The sequence below is a fragment of the Rana temporaria genome, chromosome 7 (assembly GCF_905171775.1).
Source record: "Rana temporaria chromosome 7, aRanTem1.1, whole genome shotgun sequence".
NCBI lineage: Eukaryota > Metazoa > Chordata > Amphibia > Anura > Ranidae > Rana > Rana temporaria.
In genome coordinates, this window is record NC_053495.1 from 155,725,281 (window position 1) to 155,740,507 (window position 15,227).

The 15,227-nt window shown below is 42.4% G+C and overlaps 1 protein-coding gene across 1 annotated transcript in view; it reads right to left on the reverse strand.

Moving 5' to 3' along the window:
- Positions 1 to 15,227, reverse strand: part of LOC120945793 — an 85,069-nt gene that overhangs the window by 44,588 nt on the left and 25,254 nt on the right. The window contains exons 7-9 of the mRNA XM_040360202.1: positions 11,143 to 11,208; positions 1,420 to 1,467; positions 1,002 to 1,046 (exon numbers count right to left, since the gene is read on the reverse strand). Of these exons, the coding sequence (XP_040216136.1) occupies positions 1,002 to 1,046; positions 1,420 to 1,467; positions 11,143 to 11,208 (159 nt within the window). The remainder of the gene's footprint in view (positions 1 to 1,001; positions 1,047 to 1,419; positions 1,468 to 11,142; positions 11,209 to 15,227) is intronic.

Consider the following 15,227-nt stretch of genomic DNA (forward strand, 5'->3'; position numbering starts at 1 on the left):
ACAAGTTGGCTCGGCTGGGCGAGAGCACGTAGTATGACGCCCCCCCCGCTCGCCCCCGACTCCCGTGCGTGTGCCCGGTCCTGTCAGCAGGGGAAATGCTGATCTTCGGTTCATACAATGTATGAACCGAGGATCAGTGTTTCCCCTAGTAAGGCCACCCCCCCCCCCCACAGTAAGAACACACCCAGGCATACTTAACCCCTTCCCCGCCCCCTAGTGTTAACCCCTTCACTGCCAGTGGCATTTTTATAGTAATCCAATGCATTTTTATAGCACTGATCGCTATAAAAATGCCAATGGTCCCAAAAATGTGTCAAAAGTGTCCAAAGTGTCCGCCATAATGTCGCAGTACCGAAAAAAAAAAAACGCTGATCGCCGCCATTACTAGTAAAAAAAATATAATAAAAATGACATAAAAATTCCCCATATTTTGTAAACGCTATAACTTTTGCGCAAACCAATCAATAAACGCTTATTGCGATTTTTTTTACGAAAAATATGTGGAAGAAAACGTATCGGCCTAAACTGAGGAAAAAAAATGTTTTTTTTTATATATTTTTGGGGGATATTTATTATAGCAAAATGTAAAAAATATTCATTTTTTTCAAAATTGTCGCTCTATTTTTGTTTATAGCGCAAAAACTAAAAACCGCAGAGGTGATCAAATACCACCAAAAGAAAGCTCTATTTGTGGGAAAAAAAGGACGCCAATTTTGTTTGGGAGCCACGTCGCACGACCGCGCAATTGTCTGTTAAAACGACGCAGTCCCGAATCGCAAAAAGTACTCCCGAATCGCAAAGTGTGGTCTTTGGGCAGCAATATGGTCCGGGGGGTAAGTGGTTAAAATATCATGAAGATGTATTATAATGTTCATTACCCTCTGTGATAAATCTGTGAAAGTTCAGATTCTGGTCCTGTAGCAACCAATAATTCTAAGCGACATTATACAATCTATTATTTCTGCCATTTCTAATTTACAGATGATATTATATATACATACCGCAAGGGCATTCTTCAGGCATTCTGATGCTAAAAGTTTCCCTCCCTATTGGAGAATATTATTTCTAATTAGTATATATGGATGATTAAAAGTTTATATATAAAGAAATCATGTAAATCTTCATATAATACAGTGAACAGAGACATGCATAGGTAAAACACCATTTATTTAATACAATATAAGAAAACATATTGCTTCCTCATATTGTTATATTTAATAAATGATATATGTTTCATAGATAAAATACTCATCTTGTTATAGTCACACATATTTCAGTGCGGTAATGTACTACATTTTATAAAAAAAATCCTTGTAACTTGCCTAATAAAAATCTATTTACTCAGCAATACATTGGTAAATAATATATTCATTATAGTAAACAAAATAAAATGTTGTCAATATACAGTTTTGACCTTACCAATCCACAAAGAGCCTTAAACACGGTTTTATCTAGTTTCAGTACTTCCTAAAAAACAAAAGACCAGAAAAGATGATTAGTATATTTCTATACACACATTATAGTAAGGCCTGTACCCCGTCCTCATAGGCTTCAATGGGCTGTCTGCACACACCACTTGGTGGCTCAAGCTGCATCAACACACGGCCCAATCACAGACTGCTGGTCTAAGTGTCATGTGAATAAAACATATTCTTTCCTGGGGACAATAATGTTACCGTTGGCTTTGTGCCCCAATCATCGATTTGTCTCCCTTTCCAAGAATATGTCAGCTACGTGGCTCTTTCTCATCAGTCTCAGATTTGTCATGTTACTTTCTTCAGACAGGTTCTCTTTATATTGGAAGACAAGGGGACCTGGGGGTTTTCTTAATGGAATAGAGACTGTTATAAAGGTTACATTTTTTAGATTAAAATAACAAACATGTTATACTTACCTGCTCTGTGTAGTGGTTTTGCACAGAACATCCCCAATCCTCCTCTTCTTGGATCCCCCAATAGTGCTCCTGGCCCTCCCCCCTGCTCAGTAGATGAATTTCATATTATTCCTGCCGAATTGACCAAAATGCAAGCCATATGTGGCCTTGCAACCCAGCTAAAAAAGTCAATGTAAAATTTAACCAAGTCAAGTAGAAAAGTATCAGCCCGGCAGTGTCTGCATCCTATTAGATGCCGTCACTGTTTGGGTATTCAGGCAGCCACACGATTGCTGAATACAATAGCCAGCAATGGAGATTCCCTGGAGCAATAGATTGATTTCTCTATTTCAGTCTGTGGGGCTGAATGAGACACATCAAGCCATGTATGGTTTGCCTTTGTAAACTAGATGAAGAATTGTTAATTTTGGATACCCAATCATGTGCAATGGAAATAAACAAACAGGGTTTTTGCTTGCATGCGATTGGATGATTAAAGTGAAAAACAACTTCACCTTATTCACTAAGCTAAGTGACTAGTCTTTATTCCTTTAGTAAATAAATGATTAGCTTTTATTGCAGTAAAAAAAAAATCTTACCAGAAATCTTTCTTTAAAATCACCTGTTCACCTTCTCCTATTCAAAGGACCGTGACACTCTTATGCCCTGTACACACGATCACTTTTTGTGATGAAATAAAATGACATTTTTAAAAATGTCATTTAAAATGATCGTGTGTGGGCAAAACATCATTTTTTTGTCTTCTGAAAAACGACCAAAAAAAAATTAGAACATGCTTCAATTTTTTATGTCATTTTTTAAAATATCATTTTTTGTGTCATAAAAAATGATCGTGTGTGGCCAAAAACAACGTTTTAAACCCGCACATGCCCAGAAGCAAGTTATGAGACGGGAGGTAAAACTACCATTCATAATGGAGTAAGCACATTCATCACGCTGTAACAGACAAAAAAAGCACGAATCGTCTTTGGCCTCGTACACACGACCGAGAAACTCGACAGGCAAAACACATCGTTTTGTTCGTCGAGTTCCTTGAGAAGCCGTCGAGAAACTCGACAAGCCAATTTTCTCCATTCCCGTCAAGGAAAATAGAGAACATGCTCTTTTTGGCTCGTCGAGTTTCTCGACGGTTTCCTCGACGAAAATGTACACACGACCAGTTTCCTCGACAAAAAAATAACTCCCAGCAAGTTTCTTGCTGGTTCTTGCTGAGAAACTCGGTCGTGTGTACGAGGCCTTTTACTAACAAGTAACCAGCTAAAAGCAACCTCAAGGCGAATAGAACTTCCCCTTTGTTCATAATTTTTCAAAAACTATGGTGTGTGAGCAACATCATTTTTAATGATGAAGTTGGAAAAATGTCGTTTTTTTTCATGATGAAAAATTACATTTTTTTCAAGACAAAAAGTGATCGTGTGCATGTGCAGAACGAAAAAATGTGTTTTGTTTTATTTTGTTTCGGTTAGTTATTTACATAAATTAGTTTAGCTAAATTTGTTTGATCCATTTAAATAATTTGCAGAATTGGTTTCATTTATTCGTATTTGAATCAATTTGAACTTTTGGAATTCAAATTTGAATTGATTTGAATCGTTTTCACATTCAAAAAGTTTAAAAATTTAAATCGGTTTTCCAGTTCAAATAGTTTTTGAATTTTCAAAGAGAATAACATTGAATGGAAAATAAAGGAATAGAATAGAAAAAAAAACTAATCGAAAAGAACATAAAGCATAGTATATAATAGATTAAAACAGAACAATATAGAATATAATATAAAATAATAAAATATAAATCAATAGAATAAAATAGAAAGAATATGACCATCTTCTGAAATTGGAATAGAATAGAAGGAATAACCATTTCCCCAAATTCAAATAGAATCAATTCAAATTTGAATAGAATAGAAAAGAATAGCTAAGAATACAAAAATAACAGAATAATATAGAAATAAAATATAACCATCTGCCTATTCTAATCTTTTTCTATTCTATTCAGATTAAAATGTATTCTATTTGAATTTTTGGAAGTTATTATATTCTATTCTTTATGCTATTATTATTTTATTCAATTCTATTATTTTGTATTCTATTCTATGCTTTTCTAGTTTAAGTTCTTATGTATTTGAATTCAAATGTATTCTATTTGTTTCTGTTCTATTCTGTTGTTTTATTTTCTATTTTGTTCTGTTTTACTCCATTATATTAAATTATTTTATTTTCTGTTATATTCTTTTTTATTGTATTATATATTTTTTTCTATTATATTCATTTGTTTTCCATTCTATTTTATTCTCTTTGGAGAAATTGTAAAACTATTTTAATCTGAAAACTTTTGAATTTGAAACTATTAGAAAAGTATTCGATTTGATTCAACATTCGAATTTAATAAAAAAAAAAATTCATTCTTTTGGATTTGTTTTAAAAATCGGTACTTGTGTAATTTGGAAATTTGAATACATCCGAGTTTCTGAAAAAACTAAATTCATCCCAATTTCAAATGAACTGCATGTCTAGGCACTCTAGAGATCGTGACCTACTGATAAATTCATTACTCCACTCGTTGCTTCATTGCAGGTCCGGTGAGCAAGATGCCTTTGGAAAGTGATATTATGCAGTAAACTATTCACCACCAGTGAATGTTTAGTCAATTTTTTTTTTAAAAATCCCATAAATGTGTTGAGATGATGTCATTTATAAACATATGATGAATTCTTTTGGGGTAATTTTACTCCCATAAGGCCCGTACACACAGAAAACATCTGACATTCAGCCTGTGTGAACATCAGCTGGTCCGATAGAAGCCAAGGCAAACGTCCGGCTTCTGTCAAAGGTACATGATCGAAAAAGGTCTGCAGATTGGCATCCGATTAGCACTCTTGACAGGTGTGTTTCCTGTCAGAACACAATAGCTCAGTGGGGGATCAATGTGCTAATATTGGATTGTTAGTACAGGATCTCCTGCCAAGCTCTTCAGTTTTTTTTTTTCATTCAGCCCCTTAGGTTAAATGAAAAAAACTGATAGTGTGTACTAGGCTTAACCTCCCTGGCGGTATTGATCATTTCAGAAAAAAGGTGCTGAAAGCGGTACCATTATTTGCAAGGAAATTTGGCGTTTTATACTGTAGGCCTGTAATTTCCTAGGAATAACTCACTTAAATCTGTCCAAACAAGAGTCTAGTAGACATCCCGGGTATGAAATTAAAAAAAAAAAAGATAAAATTATAATAAATAATTATAACAAATAATAATATAAATTATAATAAAAATTATTCAATAATGTAATCAACTCAAAATCACTGAAATTTGCTCAGTTGCAGAATTGTCACTGTCATTACTTTTATTTTTTATGCTGAATTTCCCCACAAATCGCCATCGCACAATTCTGCAAGTGATTATAAATTAGTATCGCTGTTTTCTAGCTGCTCTAAAACAATTTTTGACATAAAGGGACACTTTTGGTTGTTATGGACAATCTACAGTTTGCAGGCAGAAAGAACAGTTTTTATTATATAAAAGTACATGTAGGGCACTGGGCAGACCACTAGGGACAAGGGGTGTGTGTATTTTTTACATACAGTACTGTAATCTATAAGATTACAGTATACTGTATGTAAGGTGTTTGTTTACCTTTTTGAATTTGGCGTCGTTCTTCGCTCCCGTGCGTCATAACGTCGCAGGGAACGGAGATCGGCGGCACAGGAGGACACTGTGTGAATCGAGCGAAGACCCGCTCGCTCACACAGCGCGGTGGCATCGCTGGATCCAGGGACAAGGTAAGTAAACACTGCCTGTGGATCCAGCAAGGCGAGCCCGAGTCTGACTCGGGGTTACCGATCGTAGCTGAAAAATTTAAACCCGAGTCAGACTCGGGAAAACCGCCAGGGGGGTTAAAGGAGTTGTAAAGGATTTTTTTTTTTTGCTGAAATTACTGTTTACAGGGTATAGAGACATAGGCCCGGATTCACAAAGCACTTGAGCCGACGTATCTCAAGATCTGCTGCGTAAGTGCAAATGTGCGCCGTCGTATCTGTGCGCCGGACCCACAAACTAAGATATGCCTAAAAACAGGCTTCATCCCGCCGACGTAACTTGCCTATGCCGGCATAGCGTGGGCGCATATTTAGGCTGGACGCATGTGGCGCTCCCATTGATTTTCTATTCAAATATGCAAATGAGGGAAATACGGCGATTCACGGACGTACGTGCGCCCGACGCAGGCTACGCGATGTGCGCGTAAGTTGTACTTTCGGCGTAAAGTTAAGCTCCATAAAGGAGGTGTAACCCAGCAGCAGACATGCAAAGGTCTGCACCAAGGAATACAAGCCGGCGTATTTTACAGAGTTTACGTTGGACGTGTGTGTGGCTGAACGTAGGTTACGTTCACGCCGTAGGCAGTGATCTGGCGCATTTTTGGCAGTTGTTCCGACGTGGTTATGAGCATGCGCAGAGGGATGCGTCCTCGTCTCGGCGCATGCGCAGTTGGTGATACGTATCTGTCTGGCGCTCGGCCCATCATTTGCATGGGGTCATGCCTCATTTGCATGGCTTACGCCCACTTCCACCTACGTCGACTTGCGCCTTCAAAACCCAGTGCAGTTTTGGCAGCACTGGCTTTGTGAATTCCATGCTTGCCTCTCTGCGCTGCGTCGGCGTAGCGTATATTATTTGCTCTACGGCGGTGTAATGTGTGCCCACTCTCTGTGAATCCGGGCCATAGTAGTTAACTGATTCCTTTTAAAAACGTTAAAAAATAGATAAAAATCAATCATATAATGTACCTGCAGTTTCTAGTTTCGTTTTTGCATGCGTTTCCTGCTTCTGTGATGTACAGAGCCACAGAGCCAATACAGGGCAGTGATGATTTGGAAAACTAAACTGATTGGTGCTGTGGGGTTTTAGACACACAGTAATCACACCTCCTTGATTAGTGACCACAGAGAGAAAGCTCCCAGTACTGTGGTCATCAGGAAACAGACAACCAGGAAGTGTGGAGATCAGAGAAGAATTACAGCAACTTAAGAGCAAAAACGAACAATGAGGACATGAAAACAGCACTGCATTAAGGTAAAGGAAGCTATTAAGATACAAAAAAAAAAAATTCCTTTACAAACCCTTTGAGTCAACCGAAGAACGGATGTCTCTGTTGCGTTTTTTTTTAAATAGGTCTAATCCAATTTTTTTTTTTTAGAAATGTCCCTGAAGAATAAATTGCTCTTACTTTATAAACCAATGGACTTATTTAATACAGAAATGATGATGTGCAAATTAGCCGTACAGCTAATTTCAGATACTGAATTTGCCAGCGTATAAGACGACCCCCTAATTTTCCAGCTAAAATGTTGGTTTTGGGATATACTAGCTGTATATGATGACCCCCTTCCTACTAGTCACTCCTCGCCTCACCTCATTGTGCCATTACATGCCTCACTGTGCCACCATCACATGCCTCGACAATCCCTTACCCCTAACATGCAGAATCTCAGTCAGACCGCGGGCGTCCATTTTTCAAAAGCCGCGCCTTCTCCTCGTGCTGTTCTGTGATAGGCGGAACACTCGGCTTCCCAGCAGACACTGTGTTCAGTGTTCCGCCTATCACGGATGCCCTCTCGTCCGAGACTGAGGACGATAGGGCATCCGTGATAGGCGGAAACTGAATAGAGGCTCTGCTGGGAAGCCGAGTGTTCCGCCTATCACGGAACAGCATGAGGACGAGGCGTGTCAGATACCGGCGTATAAGACGATCCCTGACTTTTAAGAAGAATTTCTTGTGTTAAAAAGTCGTCTTATACGCCGGAAAATACGGTAATCACAGCTCGATCAGTGGAAAATTATTTGCCTTGTGATGTACTTTACACGGTCACCTTTTTTATAATAAATAACCTCATACAAAGATCTGCTGAAAGTCCTCATCTGACTCCACATTGGCCTGATTCACTGAGGCTTGATTTACTAAAGGAATTGAGAATATTCACACTATAAATTGTATGAAGATTCCCTTCAATGATCTAGTTATGAGAAAAGAAACTCCCTGTTCATTTATTTCATACTACACACACACACGATCTGGTAATTGAAGTGAATATTAAAGGGGTTGTAAAAGGTAAAAGTTTTTTCACCTTAATGCATTATGGTTAAACATCCGCGCATTAGCGGCCCCCCAGCCCCCCCCCCCCACCCTGTTTACTTACCTGACTCCTCGAAAGTCCCGCGCCGTGAACATGCAGGCTTCTTGGCCGTCTTCCCGGCTCATTCATTGGTTAATTGAAAGCAGTGCAGCCATTTGTTTTGCGCTGCCGTCAATCCCATCCAATGACGTGGCACACCGGAGGGCGGGGGTGAGTGATACAGTGAGCGGCTATGGCCGCCGGCTGTATCACGGTAGCGCACCCACAAGAACTGAACACCATGTGAGCTCGCTCGCATGAAGGTGTTGAGTACTTGCGGGGGGAGCCGAGACAGCCCCGAGGGACCCCAGAAGACCAGGTTTGGGTAAGTAGAACATGTTAGTCATTTAAAAAAACCTAGTTGCCACCCGCCCACCGTCGCATGTCTGCGGGGGCACACATTGCGGCAATTGCGGCTGCACCAAGTTGCTAGGACATGGCGCAACCCCGATCTCTGTAAAGAGCAGCATCCATGACTCTTTAACCATGTGATCGGCTGTGTCCAATCATAGCCAGTCACAGGTAAACGTGGAGATGCCTTTGCCTCACACTGACAGATTGTGTGGCCAGGAGAGCCGATCAGCGGCATCGCCTCATAGGAGACATCTACACATGTAATCAGGACACTGATCATCAGTGCCCTGATTACAATAGTGCCACCAATGCCACAAATCAGTGCCCACAGTGCCCACCACTGCCACCAATCAGTGCCCATTAGTGATGCCAGTCAGTGCTGGCTTTCAGTCCTGCCTATCAGTGCTGCCCATCAATGCTCATCACTGCTGTCCATCAATGCCACCCATCAGTGCCCATCAGTATTGCCCATTGTGCTGCCTATTGGTGCCCACCAGTGCTGCCTATCAGTGCTAGATTTAGTGACCATCAGTGCGGCATATTAGTGCCTCCTCATCAGTGCTACCTAATAAGTGCCCATAAGTACCACCTCATCAATGCCCACCAGTTCAGCCTATCAGTGCCGCCTCATGAGCACACATCAGTGAAGAAGTAAAATTACTTATTTTTTTGTAAAAAATTAAAAACCGAGCAGTGATTAATTCATGGGTAAGGAACCCCTTGACCTCAGAAGAGATGGGTTTTAATCTTTCTCCTGAAGGCCAAGTGGTCCGACTCCAGTCGGATGGTGGTTGGTAGTGCATTCCACAGGCGAGGTCCCTGGACTGCAAATCTTCGATCTCCTTTGGACTTGTATCTGGCTTTGGGTACCTGGAGGAGGTTTTGATTGGTGGATCGCAGAATGCGATTGGGGTTATGGGCTTTTATTTTTTCGCATAGATATTGGGGGGCGTTGCCTTGAATACACTTATGTATAAGGCAGATGCCTTGAAAGTGATTCTGTCTTTTACTGGCAACCAATGAAGGGATCTCAGTGAAGGCGAGATTAATTCCCATGTTTTTTTCCCAGTCACTAGTCGAGCGGCCGTATTTTGAACGACTTGCAGACGAGTGATTTGGTATTTGGGGAGTCCTAGATAGAGGGCATTTGCGTAGTCGAGTCTGGAATTGATGATTGTTCCCACCACGACTGCAATGTCCTCTTTCGGGATAAAGGGCGTGAGTCTGCGTAGTAGGCGCAGCAGATGGTGGGATCCGCTGACTACTGACCCTATTTGTGCATCCATTGTCATGTAGGTACCGAAAATGACTCTGAGACTTTTGACTTTGGTGCTAGGGGTGATAGTTTTACCCAGAATGGGTGGGGGAGTCCATGTTGATGCAGGGTGATTTTTCCGGTTAGCGTGAAACAGGAGAAGTTCTGTTTTCGAACCATTGACTTTAAGATAACTGTTTGTCATCCAGTTATCTATTAGAGTGAGGCATTTCTCTAGTCCAAGAGAATGATCCTTTTTGTTGCAGATGCGGGAATACAGTTGTGTGTCGTCTGCATAGGAGTGGTAAAGTAACTTCTGGTTACTGATGATTTCAAAGAGAGGGCGGAGATAGATATTAAACAATACGGGCGATAAGGGAGATCCCTGAGGGACTCCGCATGACACCGTACGTTTTTCAGAAGTGAAAGACCCCAGTTTCACTATTTGTGATCGGTTTTCCAAGAAGGAGGAGAACCAGGGTAAAACACCTTCAGCGACTCCAGCTACTTCAGCTAGCCTAGCCAGTAGTAGTCCGTGGTCTACAGTGTCAAAAGCCGCGCTTAGGTCCATCAGTATCAGGAGACAAGATTCTCCTTCGTCTGCGGCCTCTAGAGCGTCATCCCATATTTTGAGCAGCGCCGTTTCTGTTCCGTGACCCAGACGGAAGCCTGATTGAAACGGGTTGAGTAATTTATGGAGAAAGCTCCATTTATGTAAAGAAAATTATAAAAATGTAATTTGGGTACAGTGTAGCATGACCGCGCAATTGTCATTCAAAGTGCGACAGCGCTGAAAGCTAAAAAGGAAGGGGGAGTAAGGGGGAAGGGGGAGTAAGTGCCCTATGGGCAAGTGGTTCTCCACACCAGGGAGAAAGCCTTGCATTACTGTATGTAGTTACAGACAGAAGAACAGGAAGTGAGGATTTCACATAAGAAATAAGGGCATTTAAAAGCAAAATCGAAGGAGGAGGTAAGTGAAGGAGGACTAATTAGGGATTTTTTTTACCTTTATAACCCCTTTAATGCATTCTATGCATTAGGGCAAAAAACCTTTTGTGCTGCAGTAGCTCATCAGAGACCCCCTTTTACTTCCAAGCATCGGAAACTAGCACAGCAGCTCCAGCCCCTGTCTCGGGTCCTCATTAGATAGATAGATAGCAGTAGAAGCAATTGGCTCCCGCTGCTGTCAATCAAATGCAGTGACACAGGAGCCAGTAGGTGGGGCTGAGTCCTGACGTCTGTGTCAATGGATGCCGTAGCAAGACTGAGGAGCACTCCAGAAGAGGAGGAACCAGGAGCACCATGTAGGACCCTAGAAGAGGAGGATCTGTGCAAAATCACTGCACAGAAGGAGGTAAGCATAGACATGTTTGTTATTTTAAACAAAACAAAAAAAAAACTTAAATCAGCCTCAGTATCTCTCTGACCAGCGGATATGAACAAACAGAAATGAAGCGAGTGAACAAGAAAACTTACCAGAAGATCTAGCACAGCCTTACTGGAATTGCTTAGAGCATCTTCTGCAGCATTCGTAGCTGAAATCTAAAAACAAAATATAACAGGATTGTGTATGCGTGTGAAATATCTCACTTAATACAGATAAGGTGTAGCTTTACAGATTATAAATGACAAACAAGTTAAACAATCTGATAAATCAACCTATATTTAAATAAAACATAACAAAAAATTGGGCATTGTTATTGTGTGTGTGGTTGGTGCTCATTTATGTATTTAATTTGCTTTTTAAAATTATTGAATGCATTACTTTTACATTATGAGAATAGAAAGTGACCACATCTACAATATTCATAGTAAGAGGTCCCAAAACATGGAGATAGATTTTCAGCATTAAGAGCGTTTTATGATCATGGACACACTTTTTATGTCTTTATATTTTTGTCATGTGGACAGTTACTGGGGTAGATTCAGGAAAGAATTACGCCAGCGTATCCATAGATACGCCGCATAATTCCAAAGCTGCGCCAGCGTATCTATTTTCTGTATTCAGAAAGCTAGATACGCTGACATTAGCCTAAGATACGACTGGCATAAGTCTCTTACGCCGTCGTATCTTAGGGTGCATTCTCACGCTGGCCACTAGGTGGAGCTTCCGTAGATGTCAGAGTAGAGTATGCAAATTACATACTTACGCCGATTCACAAATGTACGTGCGCCCGGCGGTAGTTTTTTACGTCGTTTGCGTTAAGGCTTTTTCGGCGTAAGGCTGCTTCTGCCATTAGGAGGCGCAGCCAATGTTAAGTATGGACGTCGTTCCCGCGTCGCGATTTGAAAATTTTACGTCGTTTGCGTAAGTCGTCCGTGAATGGCGCTGGACGCCATTTACGTTCATGTCGAAACCAATGACGTCCTTGCGACGTCATTTACCGCAATGCACGTCGGGAAATTTTAGGGACGGCGAATGCGCAGTACGTTTGACGTGGGAACGCGCCTAATTTAAATGATCCACGCCCCCTACCGGATCATTTGAATTACCTGAATCTACCCCACTGTTTATAAAAGCTTGTACCTTCTAATATACTGTACATGTATGCGAGAATGGAATAGTTTGTAATATATATATATATATATATATATATATATATATATATATATATATATATATATATATATTAGGGGTGTTGAAAATGATCGCCGCATCGATGCATCGCAATTTTGCTCTTTCCAATTCGGCATCGATGCGGCAGCCAGCATAATCAATTATTCATGATGTAATTCCGGCTCCTCCCCCTCCCCCCACACAGCTGTGTCTTTGCACCGATCGGCTGACTTATCATGGCGTCGTTGCCGTCAATGGATGCTGTGGTTTCAGCATGCTGCCCCCACCCAGGCTCTCCTCTCCTTGTGTGATTTGTACCTGTGGACACTGGACAGTGAACCCTCTAATCTCCCCGATTGGCGGGTGCAGAGCCGCACGGAGCTGTGAGACAGATCACTGGCTGTCATCACATCCATGGGAGTGGCAGAACAATCAGGGTTGCCGAAGTTCCCTGAGATCCTGTACTGTAAGGTGACCAGATTTTTAAAATGAAATCTGGAGACATATTTTTTCTTTATTAGTAATGGCAACAATCAGCGACACTTTGCCCGTCGCAGCCCGCCTCACAGCTTCTCAAGTCTCACTCTTTCGGGCCCCGGCTACTACTGGGTGGGGAGTGGAGGAAGATCACTCCGCCAGGGAAGGCAAGGAGATAAGCAGGCAGGTGGCTGGCCAGGATTTGAGCCAAGGCAGAAGAAAATGAGAGCGGAGCTGAATGGGCATGCGCCCGAAACTGAAGAAATATTTCCTCCGCTCCGACCAACACATGATCATCAGAAAGGGGCACAGATAATGGGAAAAATACACCCCCCTATGCTAGTAGGCACGGCGGGGGGGGGGGGGGTGTAATTCTAATTTTTTTATTTTAATTTTGCACTGATGTCTTTGAAATTGCCCCTGCCCCCTGGGGACAAAACCAGGGACAGAGTCCTCAATCAGGGGACTGTCCGGTCACCCTACTGTACTGTGGGGGGGGGGCCATGCGGTGACAGTTTGAGAAAACAGACCGATTTCTCCCATCCGTGGGACAGGAGAATCAGTCTGTACATTTAGGGGCAGGTGGTTGCAGCTGAGTGGATCCTCATCTGTGACATGCCCACCAGGTGGAACTCTATGTTGGCCATGCGGCAGCACACGCAACAGAGGGCCATAAATGAGTATCTGTGCCAATATGGCAGCAGGACAGGGTCAGGAGAGCTTGTCCCCCCCCCTATGCCAGTGGGCCATGATCAGGGATGCATGCACTGTCCTGTCACCATTTGAGGAGGCCACAAGGATGGCGAGCAGTGACAGTGCATGCATCAGTGACACTGTCCCTCTTGTCCACCTGTTGGAGCACATGCTGCGTTTAATAATAGACAGGGCACTTTAGGCAGAACAGAGGGAGGAAGAGGAGGACTTCCTTACCTCTCAAGGCCCCCATTATCCAGACAGTGTTCCTGCTTGCCCGCCTATCACACAGGAAGAGGTCGAGGAGGATTGTGTCAGCATGGAGGTGGAGCCTGGCATTCAGCATCAGCAGCAGTCTTCAAAGGATCAATTACAGTCCAAAAAAAAACATGTACTTGTACGTGGCTGCGGATCCTGTCATCCTCAGTGACCCAAAAGACTCTGCACCGAATGCCTTAGCAAACCTATGCTGCATGGCCTCCCTGATCCTGCAAAGCCTGCGGAAGGATCCTTGTATTCGTGCAATCAAGAAGAGAGATCATTACTGGCTGGCAACCCTCCTTGATCCACGTTACAAGGGTAAGGTTGCGGACCTTATCTTGCCGTCGCAGAGGATGAAACATCTTCGGGAGGCCTTGCAGAAAGGTCTGTGCAACGCATTCCCAGAGACTGGGAGGTTACAAAATCCTGGTCCTGGACAACGTGTTGCTGAGGCTTTGGTCAGTCAAAGAAGGAGCGGTGGAGAAAGTGGCCGTCGGACCGATGCGTTCAGACAATTTTTTAGTCTGCAGCCCCAAGGTATGATCGGTTCCAGCAACCATCGCCAGCGTCTGTTTTACATGGTGCAGGAATACCTAGGGGCAAGATCAGACTTGGACACCTTTCCCACCGAAAATCCTCTGGGTTACTGGGTCTTGAGTATGGATCACTGGCCAGAGCTTGCACAGTATGCAATTGAGCTACTGGCCTGTCCTGCATCCAGCGTTCTTTTGGAACGCACATTCAGTGCTGCTGAAAGGCTTTGTAACCGATCACAGGGCGCGCCTGTCCACCGACTCGGTCGATCGACTGACCTTCATAAAAATGAATCAGTCTTGGATCACCACCAGCTACCAAGCACCTGATGCTGATGTAACTGAATATTTTTTTATGAAATGTCAGATCCCTTCAAGACTGCCTATGCTGATGCTGAGTGACTATCCTCTTCCTCCTCAATGATCATGCTGATAGCTTGTAAGAACATTTTTGGTTCTGGGCACCGCCACCAGTGGCTAAGGCCCAAATTTTCTGCCCCTGTTTAACAGGGGCACGTAATTACAATTCTTGAACTAATATTTCACAACAGGGCCCATCCCTGAGCCCACCAAGAGTAACTGTGAGGGCTTACAGTGTTGTGGCACCAGCACCACCACGAAAGGCCCAATTTTTCTACCACTGTTCAACGGCATGCAATTACAATTATTAATATAATAGTTCACAGCAGGGCATTCCAGCGCCCACCAACACTAACTGTGAGGGCTTACAGTGTTGTGGCAACACTAACACCAACACCTAAGGCCCAAATTTCTGAAGAGTATATACGGCAGGCCCCTACTTTCAAATATCCAACTTACAAACCACTCCTACTTGCAAAGGTAAGGAGACAACAGGAAGTGAGAGAAAATCTACCCCTAGGAAGGGAAATTCTCTCCTGTAAGAGTTAATGAGAGAAAAAGGTGTCTCCTCTCCACTGATGCTTTATCACCAATCCTTGTTTCACTAAAAATCCCAAATGAAAAAAAAAAAAATATCACTTGTCATCGGGACAGAAAGTGAGGTGCAATATTCTGAACAG